This window comes from Rissa tridactyla, chromosome 2, assembly GCF_028500815.1.
Source record: "Rissa tridactyla isolate bRisTri1 chromosome 2, bRisTri1.patW.cur.20221130, whole genome shotgun sequence".
Classification (NCBI taxonomy): Eukaryota; Metazoa; Chordata; class Aves; order Charadriiformes; family Laridae; genus Rissa; species Rissa tridactyla.
Window position 1 is genome coordinate 145,578,888 of NC_071467.1, and position 17,349 is coordinate 145,596,236.

Here is a 17,349-nt window from a genome sequence, read left to right on the forward strand (position 1 = left end):
TGATGTCTTTTTGGGTGTGCGCACAATCCCGTTTTTAATTTCCATGTGTGATTTCATTGTTAGGTTGACTGTGGTCAGTCTGGATAGAGGATGTTAGAGGAAGACTTATGGAAGAAGTCAAGAACTGTGATAACAAAACCTCTCAGTGTTGTAGATGGGTTATAGAAATGCAAGGTCATAAGCAGTGGAAAAAAAAGCTAGAAGTAGCCTCCCTATCATTTGTGGAAAATACTCACAATGAGTAAGTTCTAGAAACCAAGTAGTTGATACTCTGCTTGGAAAGACAGCTATCTAAGGAAAGGACTGTGCATGTAGTTGGTCAGTGTGACCTGAGGCATAGTGCTGTGGACAAAAGGAAAATCTGCTGCCTTTAGCATAGGGTGGCCGACAGACTATAAATAAATAATTAAATAATAATTTAAAAGATGCCAATTGCACTGAACAAAGTCATAAAATCAGTTCTAGAGAGGAATACCCTTTGATGATGATGGAGTTCAGACTGATTATAAATGCCCGAATTTTTAATCCTTGTTATTCAAATAGTTTATTCAGAACAAAACTAGGTATGAACATTGTAGTAGCAATGTGTTAGAGTGGAGGATTTTAAGCACAGACAAATAAACCTCCAAGAAGCAGCTGCTGTAAAGTAAGATCCTTGATCAGTCCTGCATTTTCCTTCCAGCCAAAAACCAGCAGTTAACTCCATTAACTGTAAACTGAAAAAAGTCCAACAACTACATGAATTTCATTTTGCTCTGAAATGAAATAAAACGTGGGAACACATGTAATGGGAAGACTTGCAAGTACTCTGGTTGTCAGCTCTAAAAGACAAAACTGAGTATCTGAGCATTAGAAAGGAGGGCACTTTCTTCACTGTACTAAAGGTAGGGGGAAAAGAGGAGGTATCATTTTATTTAGGTGTTTATTCATATCTTGTTACAAGAGTTTTGAGCTGGCAAAAAAACCAATGAATCTAGTTGTGTTGCAACATAATTCTACAAAGAGAGTATTTTGGCTGTTTTTGTCATGGTTTAACCCCAGCCAGCAACTCAGCACCATGCAGCCACTCGCTCAGTCCTCCCCGGTGGGATGGGGGAGAGAATCAGAAGAGTAAAAGTGAGAGAACTTGTGCATTGAGATAAAGACAGTTTAATACGTAAAGCAAAAGGCATGCGTGCAAGCAAAGCAGAACAAAGAATTCATTCACTGATTCCCATCGGCAGGCAGGTGTTCAACCATCTCCAGAAAAGCAGGGGTCCGTCACATGTAACAGTTACTTGGGAAGACAAATGCCATCACTCTGAACATCTCCCTCTTCCTTCTTCTCACAGCTCTATGTACTGAGCATGACTTCACATGGTATGGAATATCCCTTTGGTCAGTTGGGGTCAGCTGTCCCAGCTGTGTCTCCTCCTGACTTTTTTGTGCACTCCCAGCCCAAACCGTGACAGTTTTATACAAACTTAAATATTCTTACAGTATTGCCACTACAGTGGCCTTTCCTGATGACTGGAGTGGATATATGAGGAATGATCTGCCCTCTTTGTGAAACAAGGAGTCTTAATTTCCTGTGACTGACTTTTAACCTTCCTGAGAATAAATTATTTTCTGTTCCATGAAGATAAAAGTTCATATCATATAAAAGGACTGTTATCAACCTTGTTAATTGTATGTTTTAGAGCCAGCTGATGAGCTATGGATTGGGTTGAATGATCTCAAGGTTCAGATGTATTTTGAATGGAGTGATGGTACACCTGTCACCTACACCAAGTGGCTTCGTGGAGAACCCACTCACGCAAACAACAGGCAAGAGGACTGTGTTGTTATGAAGGGAAAGGTAAAGTCATGTACCTATTGACTTAATTATCTTATCATTTTATTTATCATTTGAGCTTTTTTTCTATGCAAGACCACAAAAGTAGGGGGTGTTACTGTTTGAAGCAGCCTATTTTAGAGTCTTATAGGTGTTATTTTTTGAGGTAGGATCACTGTTCAAGGTTGCCAGAAAGTTGGTTTTGTTGTCTTCCCTGAGAAGGAGGCAAGTGGCGGCTTTCCATGAAGGCAACTGTCCCCGAAGATTTCTGCCCCCCATATTTCTGGATTTCAGTTTGTGCATGTGGGCTTTTTTGAAGAAACCTTTAATTACACTGTGAAGTACACAAACATGTAAATGCTTTTCTTCAGGAAGCTACAAAGACATTTTCGATATGTTTGGATTTTTTCTGCTTTAAATGAATATGGGATATATAAGCTACCTTAGGAAATTGCACTAGCAATTTTTAATGATGTTAGAGGGAAATACTATCTTTAGAAGAAAATAGAAGCCTTCGTTTTCTTTTTCTAGGCAAAGTTATAAATCTCGGGTCTAGGTGGATTAGATGTGATGCTTATATCTGCACTGCACATGAAGAGCTGTGAGAAAAGTGGTTAGCAATGGCATTAGTGGAAGCTTTTACTGGGTGGCTGTATATCTACAATTAAAAAACTGCTTTGAAAAGGCTGCCTTTTGGAATATGGCAATGATTGATGACCTCGGTGTACTACAGAAACTGAGATAATACCTGATATAGAAGTCAATCTGTGTTTGAGGTTGTGAAATGGTATTTTTCCTCTTTGTAATAATTAAAAATATTAAACTTATCACCTTCTTTAGGGTTTACCTATTTTATCAGGAGGAAAAAACCTATTTACCAAAGGCATTTTCTTATTTTGCAAAATTAAAACTTAAGGGTTGTACTTTCGGTAAGCGCACTTATAAATTGAAGAGGAGAACTAAAACTTTTTTCCCAATTGGCTTGAACACTATACAGAGCGTGCCTCATAGGGTAAGCCCACACTCAGACCTCAATAGGCCTAGTTTTCTAACTTGCTTCACTTAGGTGTAATCATCAACAGCATTAACGGCATGCATGCATGCAGCTGATTCACGTGTCTCCATCATTCTGGTGCACAAACGCTCAAATTCAGAAATTGAGATTGAGTGCAGCAGGACAGGGCTGAGTCAGCTCTGCAGCAGGAGGAAGCTGTAGGGGACACAGAGCAGTTAGCAGGTGCAGCACTAGATGAAGGTAAAAAAGGAACCACATCATCAGTACCAGGAATGAACGAAGAAAAGAACTAAAACAGCACCCTTAGGAGAGCAAAACTGCAGTAGTATCCATGGAAGAGGAAAGGCTGTGTAGGGTATAGCATATTAATTTCCCCAGCCAAGTAGCTGGGTCAGGATCAGGTCTGGAGAGCAACCAGGGTCAGACACAATCTAGTGGTTGCTGGGCCAGTCCATAGTGATAACGCAAATTCAAGATCAAGCCAGGAAGACAGTCCAATGCTCAGGGTCTGGCTCAACAAGGCCCATAGCCAGGTACAGACATTGCTAGAGCTGGAGATAAGTACTTCTGTTACAGAATGGACAGGCATTGAAGGCCCAGGTCTGACCTTAAGTGGAGGTCCAGGGCCCATGGGCAGGCAGGTGGGTAGAGGTCCCAAGTGAAAGTGATCAGGGCCATTTAGGTCTCTTGGTACCCTCAGGCTCCTAATGGAAAGTTAGAAAAGAACTGTAAGATGCAACAATGCCATCAAAAAGGACTTCTATTTATAACATGCTTTTTCATTGTGTTATGATTTTTGCCTATTTTTTTCATTGAATTTGGTGGTCTTAGATGCGGTTCTAAGGCACAAACGAGACAGTGCTTTGCACAGGGGTTTCTCTTCCTCTCCCATTAACTTCATCTGTTGAACTAAAAGGGGAACATGGTGTGAGTTTTTTAGCTTCAGTGTAGCTCCGACTGAATGTCATTGTTTCTTCTGAGAATCTGTAGTATGATGAGTAACAATGTTAATTCTAACTTTGACAAGGAACATTTTGCATCTTCAAAGTTTTATAGAAGTATTAACTAGGGAATGTTGTCTTCTAGGTTTTTTTCCTGTTGCAACTGGATTTCTGTAGGGAGTAGTGACATCTCCCTTTCTTCCTACATGCCTATTAAATCAGTAGTCTTTGTAAAGATGGTGTATTGCTATCACTCCAAGGGGTCACTTTTCAGAAGAGCAGATAATCAAAGAAGGTGTAATCAATGGTGAATCAGCCCCAGTAGAAGTGAGGTTGGAATGAGGTTGGAATTAAGTACTGAATTTAGATGTAGATTTTGCTTCTTTCAAAGCTAGAAAAAAAAATTAAATACTTAAGAGCATAAAACACCTTTTTTGAAGACTAAATCCCACTTAACAGTGATGTTCTGTTTTTATATTCAGGATGGATTTTGGGCAGACCATTCTTGTGAAAAGAAAATTGGCTACATCTGTAAAAGGAAACCCATGTCAGAAGCTTCTACAGAAGAGGAAACTATTGACATGGGCTGCCAAAGAGTAAGTGAAGCAAAAGCTGTCTGACCTGATCAGGCTTTTAGGAATGATTAAGAGAAGAAAATGCCACCTAGGTGACAGAAAAAACAGGAAAAATGGTTTCTGTGTTGTCACCATCAGAACAGTTGGCCTTCTCATTTCTATGGCAAATGGGATAGGTGATACCTATTAATAAATCTAGTCTCTGACTAGCATCTGGTGCTCCCTTTCTTTTTCCAGTACTTAAACCAAAACTCAAACCTGTAGTCTCTTCAGCAGGCTGTTCTGCCTGGCATTCAAGCCCTCTTGAGGAACTTGCCTGTACCAGCAGTTGCTCTTCAGCTCTGCCTACAATTTTCTTCAAAATTATTCACAGAAGAAAGGGTGTGCTTGTCTACATACTATTCTCAAGGCTTTGCTGTGGTCTCTGGTGGTGCTCTCTATGAAGAATTTGTTAAGAGTACCTGAGCAAAATGAATCCATTGTGCTCCTTCTGAACTACCAGTGGATGCTCACCTTCTGGTAACATAATGCTCAGTAATTCCAAAAAACCTACTGTAATTTGTTATTTCATAGAGCATCTTGCTGGGATTTTGTCTTCCATGATGAAATTGCCTTTTCTCCCAAATCTGCTTTAACACAGCTGCAGAGGAAGTCTTTGAGGTTTTTTTTCCCCGGTGTTTGTAAAAGAGTACCTGGGAACCTTACAAATATTCAACTGTTGGAGAAGATAAAGGGAGCCTAATGCTTATGTATGTTATCCTTGCCTAGAGAACTAAGTGCATGCTCATACAAAAAGTCCCTCATAGGTGAGAAATTGAAAACCATCAGAAGAAAATTTGTGTCAGTTGTGGCTGCTCACAGCAGATTCTTCTTCTGTAAACATGTTCCTGAATTAATGACATTTGAATGAAGAAACATTAGAAGAGATTTACTATTACTTAATAATAAACAAACCTCTTTGAGGTGTCATTCCCTTTCTGAAAAGCCAAGCTGAAATTTGCTTCTCAAGACCATTCTCATGATTGCACAATGCCTGTGTGCTAGTTATAATCCTATACGGAGCACTAAAGGTGCACAGCAAAGCCTCTCATGCCTTCGTAAGTGGAATGCCCTGATTAAAAATTCATTATATGTGAAAAATTGTTTCATGAATCAAAATTTTAAAAAGCTGTGGTCCTGCCTGTTTTGGTCTGGCTTTTTCAGTTCAGCTGTTCCTTTGTCTAATGGTTAGCTGACTGGTATAAATCAGTTTTGCTTTGTTGGTTTTCTTTTTTTTTTTTTTTTGTTTTTAAAGAAGTTTTGAAAAGCTGGAACATACATGATCACATAATGTTTATTTTGACAGGGTTGGAAAAGACATGGTTTTTATTGTTACTTCATTGGGAATACATTTGTATCCTTTTCTCAAGCAAATCAAACCTGTGGAAGGCATCAGGCCTTTTTAGCAACTATTGAAGACAGGTATGTAAAAGTGTACTAGCATGAGAGGATCACATGAGGATTTAACATCTAGTGCCATCTGAATATTAAAACAAAATATTCTGATCTGGCCAAAAGTCTTGTTTGAGAGGATGTCTATCTGTAGGTACAGAACCCCTCACAGTATTTGCATGTGTATTCAAATCCAGGAATTCAGTTTATAGTAAAAATAGATGATTGCTGTGAAATCGCTATTGATATAGATGGTTATGTCAAGGAAAAAAATAAAATTATGGTTTTTATTTCCTTAATCATAGTGGCTTGAGGATGGGTTTTACTTGACTTAGGAATGCAGAATCCAATTTTGATTAATAAAATAAGAGATATGGCTCTGAATTCCTTTCAAAAGGTAGTCCAGCTTAGCAAGAGGATATCATTTTCACCTATGCGGTCTTCTCAGAATTTAGCTACTTTTAAAAAATATAAATAAGAAACCAAATGATGATAGAAGTCCTTGGTACCTAAAAATCCATAGCAATTCAGCTAGGCTTAAGTATGTGCTAAATTTCTGAGCAGCTGGTGCGCATTATTGAAAGTGGAATATTGAGAAAATTAAAGTTAGGGTTAAGAAACACAGGTTATTTTGCTTGCAGTTGACTCGATGATTTACACTTTCTCATTCCTTTCTATATAATTTAAATAGATATGTTCTAGTGTGAAAGCCCTAGCTGTCACTGATGGTAGCTCTCTAAACATAGGTAGCATTGCAGCTGTCATAAAAATGATTTAACACTAATGTGGTCTTCAGACTATACCTTCTTAAGGGGAGACTTTTATTTGGTTTGATTTCTTAAGACCTGTTTGTTTAAACACCATAATGAACTATGACAGACTTTACCTCTACATAGTTTTCTTTCAGAAACATAACTTTTCCTGCATGATCATTGGATCTAATTTGCAGTGTTCTTTAGTCTGATAATTTAGTATCATACTACTCTAGACTCTACTTTTGTATATTTCTTCAATAATGCTGAGATTCCTTTTCCAGTTGTGGATTTGTTTGAAACAAGAAGTCATTAAAATACAAGGGTACTAGAAACTCCCCCAAAATACAGTGGTTTAACACAGATGTCAGGTTTCTTCTTTCCCACCAATTTGAAGTCAGACATTTTCTTTACTGGACATCCAAAGAAAAAGCATAATAGTGTTGATGGGCAAGCTTACAAAATACCTATTATGAAATGTTTTGTTGTGTGCTTTGTTCAAGTAAATCCATCCAAACTACACTTTCAAGAAGGTACAGCAGTAATTCTGAGAAAATAACAAGCATTTTGCAACTTTAAAAAAGAAATTTAACAGTATTAATTTAACAGTTGTGTTCTTCTGAACAGATACGAACAAGCCTATCTGACTAGCCTAGTTGGACTGAGAACAGAAAAATACTTTTGGATTGGACTTTCAGATGTAGAAGAAAAGGGAACGTTCAAGTGGGCTAATGGTGAATCTGTCTTATTTACACACTGGAATTCCCAAATGCCTGGTAGGTGTGGCTCTATACAGTTTAATGATTCCAGTGCCCAAAATACATTGCTCACTACTTGAATTTTTTTACTTCATTCCTTAGCCCTCACTTGATGGTATAATGACTAATTGGTCTCAAGCATATCTGGCTGCTTTCTCAAGCATGCCATGCTGTTGCTAACTTCCTGCTTAGTGCTGAAATGAGTTTTTAACATGAGCTCGGGAAGAAACTTTAAATTGAGATCAGCTGTCTGATTTGCATCTGTTCTGGGAAAGTTTGTGTCTGTACTACGCTGGGAGAGCAATTTCTGCAGGCGTACTGCAGCCTGCTTGCAAGTCCTGCCTGTTCAGCCATATCTCATAGTGCACTTGCTCACTGCATGTTCTGAGGTGTGTGAGATCACAGCATGCTTTAAGTATCTCTGGTCTTAGAGAAAATTGGATTGTAGGAAAGGACAAGAGGGCCAAGGGAAGATTTCTGTTTAATCTTTTTTTCAGTTAATATCTTTGCTAGATTAATTGTGATTTCCTTATTTAATAAGTTTTGTTGATGAGAACATTGCTAATTTTTTCTCTAATAAAAGTACGGGGGTGGGAGGTCATTTCATCTCTGACATGATCACGTCAGAAAGGGGATGGTCGTCAGCCTTCAAGGTTCTGGTGTGTTGCATTTGCCTTTCAGGAGATCCTCTGATTCTCTTTAATTTCAGTCCCTAAATGATGATTTGAATGTGTCAAGTGGGGTGGTAAGGCTATGTAGACCATGAAGCCAATACTAGGCCTATATTTAGCAGGTTCATTTTTGAAAATCATAGTCAAATTTGACAAATTTGAGAAACTAGCTCTAACCACATCTTCTGTTTTAGGGGAGTTTGTTGAATCACACATTATGATGTTGCTAGAGTCAGCCACTGGAGACTATTTTATGTGAGGCACAATTCAGTATCTTAGATATGGATGGACCACAGATTTTTTTGCTTTTGCTTTTTTTTCTCTCTTTTTTTTCCCCTTTCTTCATGAATTAGAATCATAGAATGACAGAATGGTTTGGCTTGGAAGGGACATTTAAAGATAATCTAGTCATCCCCCTTCTGCCATGGGCAGAGGCATCTTGCACTAGATCAAGTGGCTCAAAGCCCCATCTAAACTGACCTTGAACACTTCTAATGATGGGGATCCACAGCTTCTCTGGGCAGCCTGTTCCAGTGCCTCACCAACCTAGTCATAATTTTTTTTTCATTATGTCCAATCTAAACCTACTCTCATTGTAAAACCATTGCCCCTTGTTCTGTCACTACAGGCCCTGGTAAAAAGTCTCTCTCTGTCTTTCTTATAAACCCCTGTTATATATTGAAAGGCTGTGATGAGGTGTCCCTGGAGCCTTCTCTTCTCCAAGCTGAGCAAGCCCAGCTCTCAGCCTTTCTTCAGAGGAGTGTTGTTCCAGCCCTCTGATCATTTTCATGGCCCTCCTCTGAACCTGCTTTAACATTAGAAACATTTTTGACTCTGTACAAAGACTTAATTTCCATCAGGATAGAATATAAAGTTTTCTAAGTTCTTATGGTCTGCTAACTGTTTCTTTTGTGCATTCCGGTTTACAACCAGGAAGAAAGCCAGGCTGCGTTGCCATGAGGACTGGAATTTCAGGTGGATTATGGGAAGTAATAAAATGTGAAGAAAAGGCAAAGTTCCTATGCAAAGTATGGGCAGAGGGAGTGACGCTTCCACCTGTTCCTACAACAACTCCTATTCCCCGGTGTCCAGAAGGTTGGGACTCAAACAATCGTATTAACTTCTGTTTCAAAGTAAGTATGTTGCTTGTTTCTGCATTAGGGTAGTTTCTGTTTGCTGCACTTACATGCAATAAGAATTTGTATACATATGTCTTACTCTTTCATAAACTTAATTATGGATTATATATAGAGGACTTGCTCCTTTCTATTGAAATGCTTATGGTTTTGTTTATTCCATTAAAGCCCAGTCTTTAAGTCTGATCTTCTGATCCTAATCTCCCATTTTTTTTAGACTGAATTTCACATTCTTTTAAGATTAAAAGTGGTTTTTTCCCAGTTGTTATCTTGCAGAAGATACTCCTGTAAGCAATGCAGTTTGCTAACTTGGGGTAAAGACACTCCTACTAAGCCTGTGTTTCACAGAGGTGAACACTCATAAATCCTGTATTTAAAGTTTCTGTAATTCCCAAAGAACGAGTTAATTGTAAATGAATTGCTTTTGGGTAGCTGATGTTTCTTGATCTTGTGATCTCTATGCTCTATTTTGTCTGATTGCAAAATGCTTTCTTTAGCCTTTTTCAAGAGGAGAGCAAAAGAAAACATGGCTTGAATCTCAAGCATTTTGTCGAGCTATAGGAGGAGATCTAGCCTCCATTAATGGTAAAGAAGAACAGTATGTGATATGGCATTCTATTGCGTGAGTATCTGTAGTGTGGTCATCCATTCACTTTAACTAGCCTTTTGATCTTTCTGAAATATTTCATTTTAGGTGTATGTTTTTACTTCAGTATAAGCCAGTCTGGATTAATTATCTGCAACTGTATCAAACACAGCAAAAAATCAGAGCTGGTGAAATAGCAAGAGTTGTGTGACTAGTGGCAACCACCCCAGAAGCTAATGCTAAAATGAGATTGGAAAGATTAGTTGAGGAAACATTTATCATCTGAAGTAAAAGTATTTACTGTGGATTTGGGGATATTATAAAATTACCACAGATGCCAGCTGTTTTCACCTAAGCAAGTGTACAAATAGGATAACAGTTGTGATATAAGTCTGGTCAATGTGTTGGTTGTCATTTTTATGACCTAATCAGAAAGCAGAAGTAACTTCAGATTCATTGTTTCCTACACAAGGAATGTAAATAAGGTTAGTAAGTCCCTGAACTTTAAAAAGCAGGTGTGAGATTTCTGAATGAGATCAAATACTCTTCAAAAGGTAACACTCAAAATATGACCTGAATAGACCGCACTCAATGAACTTGTACATCCCCGTCTAACTGGGAAGCAAGATTGAAACATGGCAGACTTGCAAAATGCTACAACCGTACTAGAATCCCAGCTACGTATTTACAGTAAGGAAGAAGTCTTAGATGCTGCATTACCACAAATTGACTCAATAAAATCAGATAAATCAGCAAAGTGTGTCTGCTTGCAGACAAGGACTAGTTTAAGGTGCTATTTTTCAAATGTGATTCAACTGCAGCAAGTAACTTTGAGTTTGGAAACAATAAGTGCCTTTACAGAGAAAATGGAAAGTTGATAAATGGAGCAACCGTAGCTATTGAACCTTTATACAAAAGTATTAAGCTACCTTATTTTCAGGAGTTGAATTGTATCTGGACATTTTCTTGGTCAGTATTTCAGTCTGAGTTAATGAATAGTGATAACAGCTAGACAGGGTCGTGTAATAATTAATTTCCACCCTGGTTGTTATTGTTTCTAACAGCTGTAAGGATTATTTTTAGAGAAGCTTATTAACTGTTGTGAATGATAGATTATTAAAAATATTGTAATGCCCTTATTAGTTTTGGTTTTATGTTTAAAATTTTTATAAATGGCACATTTATTATTTTGGTTTTTTTTTTTTTTTAGGAACAATGGCTTTTACCACCAGCATTTCTGGATGGGTTTATATTACTTGAATCCTGATGATGGCTTTGTTTGGAGTGATGGATCTCCAGTGAGTGATTTAATTTTCCACAGCTGTCATTTTGCATTCCCTGTGCTTCTCAAATGTGTGTGGTGTATGTGTTTGTGCGTAATTTTATGCTTAATCATAACCTTCTACTGTGTCATGCTCTCTTTAGGAAAGCTTATGGATAGCGATTTCATGGCTTGATTTTTTGATGAGAAAATGCATTGAATCAACAAGAAAATTATATTCATGTAGACTAAAAGGATGTTCTTATAAATGCAAGGATTTTTTGAGTAAAACAGTCCATCTTTACTATTTCTATTCTTTGCTAATTAGATCTTTATCTGAAATGGCCTACATTCCATGGAGCTGAGGGCAGTTGTTTTATGCCAGTGTGACTTGGCTGTACTTTAGACTAAGATATAAAACTTGTAGAAAAAAAGAGTGGTTTTAGAGATGTGGACGTATTTCATGCAAGGTTGGTCAAAGTATATTGATGGAAGTTTACCATACAGAAAACTGAAATTGTAATTCATACAGGAAAATTAGAATAGCAGTAATATTTTTCTGAGAAAAGTGCCACCATTTTTGTTGTGTCTCAATAATGTCCTACTATTTTACTCATACAGGATATTAACTTAATTTAATACCATCGTGTAAACATGCCTCATCATTGTTATTAAATGAATTTTACAGAATTTAGGTCCTATAAAAAATGTCAATGTTCTTCCAAGTGTGATTGGAAACAACTGTTATCTAAGCTGCAGTCCAGTTGGAATCTGAAAAAAATTTTTAAATGTCAGCATTTGCATGGGGAGTTTCTGGTTTCTTCTTCTTTAAGTTTTTAAACTGACAGTATGAACAAATTGTAGGCCTGTGATTTGAAGTCTCCTCCCTCTCTCTGTTATTTTCTTTCTATACAACAGAATCTTCACAAAACCTTTTCTTTCATAGGTGAGGTATGAAAACTGGGGCTTTGGAGAACCCAATAATTATCAAGGAATTGAACTTTGTGCAGAGATCAGTGGCGATTCCAGCATGCTTTGGAATGACAGGCACTGTGATTATCTATATGGATGGATTTGCCAGATAAGAAAAGGTATCACTTACTCCTGTATATTAGTATAACAAGAAAAGATTCTCAGTTGACTTCTTCCTTAACTTTGAGAAATAAAAATTTTGAAAACCTGTTTATCAGAGTGGTTCCCTGTGGAATGTGAAATATCAGAGTGTTGTAAGGAAAATGCATATTTTCAATGCATTTAAAGATAAAGAGCCTTTGGTGTCCTGCTGGAACTTCTCACTGATCTTTCTTTATGATTTCAGAAGGCAAAATGTGATACTTGAAAAATAGGAAATGTTACTTTGAATATTCACATTCACTTTTGACTTTTCTCTTAGAGAAGTTCATGCCTATTCCAACAAACCCTATTTTGGATTTTTTTTTCTGAGTTGAGTTTCAAGTTATTAGAAAATAGTTTGCAAATCAGTTCACATACTTGATTTTTTATGTGTGAAAACTCCCTCCTTTACTTGGCTCAGGTACTGTTTTGTTAGCTAATCGTATCTGTAGTTGCAAGATGGAGCCTGGTTCCGAGATATTTTGTTTTGCTTTGATTGGGTTTTAAGTTCATATGTTGATTTCTTGCTAAATTCTCTTGGGATTTCAGTTTGGATGCTTTTTATTTTCTGAAGACATCAAGACACAATTTGTAATGTAGGGAAACCATGAGTTCCACAAGCAGTGCATCTACCTACGTTTGAGTATTTTAGAAAGTCCTCATTTAAACATATTACTACATTCTTATATTGGGAGGGAGGGGAGCAAAATAAAAATGCTGCATTAGAATATTCACAATAAAGTACCAGCTCTGCTTTGTATTGGTAAAAGAATTTCTTAGGCACAGAATTTTTTATTAAAATGCCAGTATCTGTGAGATTACATTTTGGCACAAAATAAATTGGTAAACCTATAAAGACAGAGATCTCCTGTATTAGAAATTATTTTCCTGAGACACTAATGATGGCATCCAGGATGCCATCTCCATGATGCCATGGCAAAAACAAATTGGGGAATTCTTTAGCCCGAATCTTCTTTTCAGAAAGGACCAGTTTATTTCTTGGGATCTTTTCCAGTGAGATTTTATCTAGGGGAATTTTTAGGATCCAGGTAGAAGTTCTTCTCAACCAGAGAAAGATGGAAAGAACCCCACTCTGTAGTAGCAGGGGCACCACGGAAGAAGATAACCTGACCTGCATTCCTGCTGTCTCTGGTTTAAGCCAGAATTCATGTTTAAGTGACCTGGGGAAAGGAGGGAGAGGGAGTTATAGGACTGTCTTAATAGAGTTAACGCTTTGGGACATAAGGTCTTCTGCATCCAGTGAATACCAAAATAATTACTTAATTCAGGTAAATTTCAAGGTATTTTATAATACCTTGCAAATTAGGAATAGCTTATATTTAGAGCCTCAGGGACAAGATTATGTATTTAAAATTGAATAGCGTACTGAAAAGAAGAGATTTAGGCTATTTAGTTCCTCCTAGTTTTTGATGTTAAATCCATTGCTAACCATAAAATCCAATGTCAATAGAAAAACATGCCTATCAATCATAGTAAATATTAAAATTATTATCATAGTAAATATTAAAAGTGTACAATCCTAACAAATATTTTTTCCTTACAGGGGCAAGTGTGAAGCCTGAACCAACAGAATCTCCTGCACCCAGTAAGTCTTACTGCTATTACTATTTGTGTATGTGTATGTCTAAAAGCATTTTAAAAATTTTGCTAATGAAAATGTCTTGTATCTCAGGAACAATATAGTCAGCTTACCATTTAATTTACAGAATACAAGACTACTGAGGATGGATGGATTATATATGAAGACAAACAATATTATATCAGCACAGATAGTGTTCCTATGGAAAAAGGTCGTGAGTTCTGCAAAATGAACTTTGGAGACCTTGCTGTCATTGAGAGCGAAAGTGAAAGAAAGTTCCTCTGGCGATATGTAAGAAAAATCATTAATACTATGGAATAAATCATCTGAAACAAGTGAGCATGGGCACAAATCCTTTTCACGCTGGTGTTTTCCCTATGAGTTTTACGATAGTGAAATTGCAGTAGCATTAAGCCAGATTAATATGAAGAACAAACTCAGGTCTTTTTAAAGATTATTTCATAGCTGAGACAAGGACAACTTTGGTTTGGTATTTTGTATAGAAAGAGGCACAGTAAGCATTAAATAGATCATTATCTGCTTTTCCTATTCAGTGTGGCAGTTATACCACATTATATCTGTCTGCAACTGGCAATGTGCTAAGATGAATCTCAATGCTTGCTTTTAATTGATCTGTGGCTTTGTTTTAGCAATAAGCTAAAAGAACAATGATTCTGTAAGGTGGGTGAGTTAACTGAAAGTAAAGTTTATCAACAGATAAACTCAAGATATCTTAAGTAGTGAATCAAAACAGATATTGGCTTACATGCAACACTCAGAACATTGATTTTTGATCTTGTCAGTGTACCTGGGATGTAGTCTACCTAGCAGCCTCTTTTTGTCCTCAAGTTTTCCCCTTTGCCTCCTTCTTCTTGTGGTGAGAATATCATTATGCAGGAAGAACAACTTGACGTATGGATTATGCCATGAGAAAGAGCTTTTAAAGGAGAGACCATACCACAGTGTTCCAGTATTTACAGGATGACTACAAAGAAGATGGAGACTCCCTTTTTACAAGGAGTCACATGGAAAAGCCAAGGGGTAATGGGTACAAGTTACTCCTGGAGATATTCTGATTGGACACAAGAGGAAAATTTTTCGCAATGAGAACGATCAGCCATTGGTATAATGTCCCCAGGGAAGTGGTGGATTCTCCAACACTGGACACTTTCAATATTCAGCTGGACAGTGTGCTGGGCCATCTTGTCTAGACCATGCTTTTGCCAAAAAAGGTTGTACCAGATGATCTTTGAGGTCCCTTCCAACCTGATATTTCCTAGAAGGCTGGGGTTGGTTGCCTGTTGTACTGTCTGGAGGCCAACTTCTTTTAATTGGGAATGTGCTTAAAAGTCAGATTTGAACAACAAAACTTTTCCTGAGCTGTCTGAAGAGTGGCAGTGAGATGACATAAGGTCCTATATCAATTTATATGCAAATTGTAGGAAGGCTTGTCCATTGCAAGAAATTTGTCAGATGATGTCCACTGCAGAGACTGCAAGAGGTGCCGATTTCAGTTACTTTCAAGTAAGACTGTGAGAAGTGACCAAAGAACATGATGAAGCGACCAAACCTTTTGGCCAATGATGAAGTTTGACTGTGGACTGTCATCTGTGAGCTGCTTTAACTTAAATGTTGTAGCTAGATAATATAGCATTTCATATCCTCTGTCAGTGAGGTGTATATTACTCATTATTAACATAACAGATTTGTGGGATAAAAAGTGGATATTTATACAATTTTAATCTCTACATTCTAGATCTTGAAAAATGGCAAAGAGGATTCATATTTCATTGGTTTACAACTGAGTGTTGACCAAAGGACAAGGTAGGTCAACTAAAATTATCGATCTTGCATTGTGCTTTATAATAATCTACTGAGTGGAGCAAAATTAATGAAGTGCTTGAATGAAATTGTGGCCTGTCAAAGCAAATGAAAATGTTTTTCCTGTGAATTCTGTGGGACTTTCATGCTTAGTTTTTTTTGATTATGGAGGTTGTAAAAATGTATTCTGTAGTAAATATACCACAATGTGCCATTATATTTAATCCACTTTTTTTAAAAATCCCATTTCTGCTGTTAGGCATTCTCATCCTACTATTACTATTCTATATTTGATTATAGCAGGAAAAAAGCTTGATTTCAATTTTACCCTCAGCTGTTGTCTGCCTTGTCCATACTCCAATAAAGTACAGCTAATATAAGGAATTTTTAAAAAGTATTTCCTGTTGATACTGATGAAATTTTTTCTTCATAGAAGACCCAACTCCTTCTCAAGTAAATGGTATTTCTGCTTGACACCACTAGAAGCTAGAGTAGATCTATAAACCCTAAAACTTGACGTATTCTTTAACAATATAAAAGCGTGAACTTTGTTTTTATGAATTTGCATCAGGTGTGTTAGGTTTGGAAAGTTCTGCTTTACTGTTTGTTTTAAGATTTTGTAGTCTGTGGGACCAAACAAGTTAACTCAACAGGGCATGAAATTTCAAAGGACATACCTAGTTTTGAGTCTTAATTTAAGCATGGTTGGATTCTCAAGTGGTTTAATGCCATGTTAATTTAGATCCAGATTATCCATGGATAATCTCTTTTTACCACATGTTTCCTAAATAGAATTCACCCAAAGCTAGCAGAAAAAATACACTGCAGGTAATGTCTTTTGAATTTTTATTCAGGAATTCTAGTTTCCTTTATTCCATGACTTATATTGAAAATAGATGACCCAATCAAAACACATAGGATTTTGGGTAGGTAAAAACGTTCTTTTTCCCCCTCCTCAACTTTTGGGAATAGACTGTAATAAAGGGAAAAATGCAACCTATTTTTTTTTTTTGTAGAACCAAGATAGCTGTTGCTGTTATTATTCTTGCCATCTGGTTGGACCAGATGATCCTTGAGGTCCCTTCCAACCTGGTATTCTGTGATGCATTGTATAACTTCACATGCACTGTGAGGATAAGCAAATTTTCTGCGAGCTTCTCTGAATGTCAGTATGCAGCACCATGCTGATTTTTACATGTGATGTTAACTTAGGCCTGGATTCAGTTCAGTCTAGGTCTTGAAGTGCCTGAATAGATACCTAGTAGTTCTTGGATCTCCTTCTAGCCCACAGTGACAATAGGACTATCCAGATGATAATTAGGATGTCAGGTGGGCCAGATCACCTTCTGAAAAAGAGGGGTCTGTGCCATTCCATTGTTTTTGTAGGGACCCTAAGATAAATATGCTTTTACATGAAGTATCATACATATGTGCCTGAAGGGCGAACCTGGGCACCTCTGTCACTTGCAGTCCAATAGGAATATGTCTCTTAATAAGTGTTTGGTTCCCAGTTATGATATTGTTCTTTATTGTTTAATCTATGTGGATGTAAAACTTTTTTGATGTTCGTATTTTACCTTATGGTAAGGCCCGTTGTCACAGGAATTTCCCTGTAGGTGGTTTGTCGTGCCCTTTTCCTGTACGTGGGGGAAAGATCAAGCATTTTGCCAGTGTTACCAATAAAATCTCTTATGTCTGTAGTAGGCACAGAAAATGTATGACTTGTGGGAAATGGTGAGCATCTGGGCTCTCTCATGCTGAAATGGTGTCTTGCTTTCATGTTGGCTTGAACGATTATTTTGGATATTGTCCTATCAGTTGCAAAAGTGTCAGCATATTGCTTAAATGCAGAGCAAACACAACTTCGACACATACC

General features: G+C 37.3%; 1 protein-coding gene across 3 annotated transcripts in view; it reads left to right on the forward strand.

Moving 5' to 3' along the window:
• The window catches only part of MRC1 (mannose receptor C-type 1), a 59,423-nt gene that overhangs the window by 23,819 nt on the left and 18,255 nt on the right, over window positions 1–17,349 (forward strand). For all 3 annotated transcript variants that reach the window (XM_054189902.1, XM_054189903.1, XM_054189904.1), the window contains 11 exons: window positions 1,680–1,837; window positions 4,252–4,365; window positions 5,690–5,805; window positions 7,155–7,303; window positions 8,890–9,089; window positions 9,590–9,714; window positions 10,889–10,976; window positions 11,886–12,030; window positions 13,617–13,658; window positions 13,780–13,943; window positions 15,409–15,476. In XM_054189902.1, coding sequence (XP_054045877.1) covers window positions 1,680–1,837; window positions 4,252–4,365; window positions 5,690–5,805; window positions 7,155–7,303; window positions 8,890–9,089; window positions 9,590–9,714; window positions 10,889–10,976; window positions 11,886–12,030; window positions 13,617–13,658; window positions 13,780–13,943; window positions 15,409–15,476 — 1,369 coding nt within the window. The remainder of the gene's footprint in view (window positions 1–1,679; window positions 1,838–4,251; window positions 4,366–5,689; window positions 5,806–7,154; window positions 7,304–8,889; window positions 9,090–9,589; window positions 9,715–10,888; window positions 10,977–11,885; window positions 12,031–13,616; window positions 13,659–13,779; window positions 13,944–15,408; window positions 15,477–17,349) is intronic.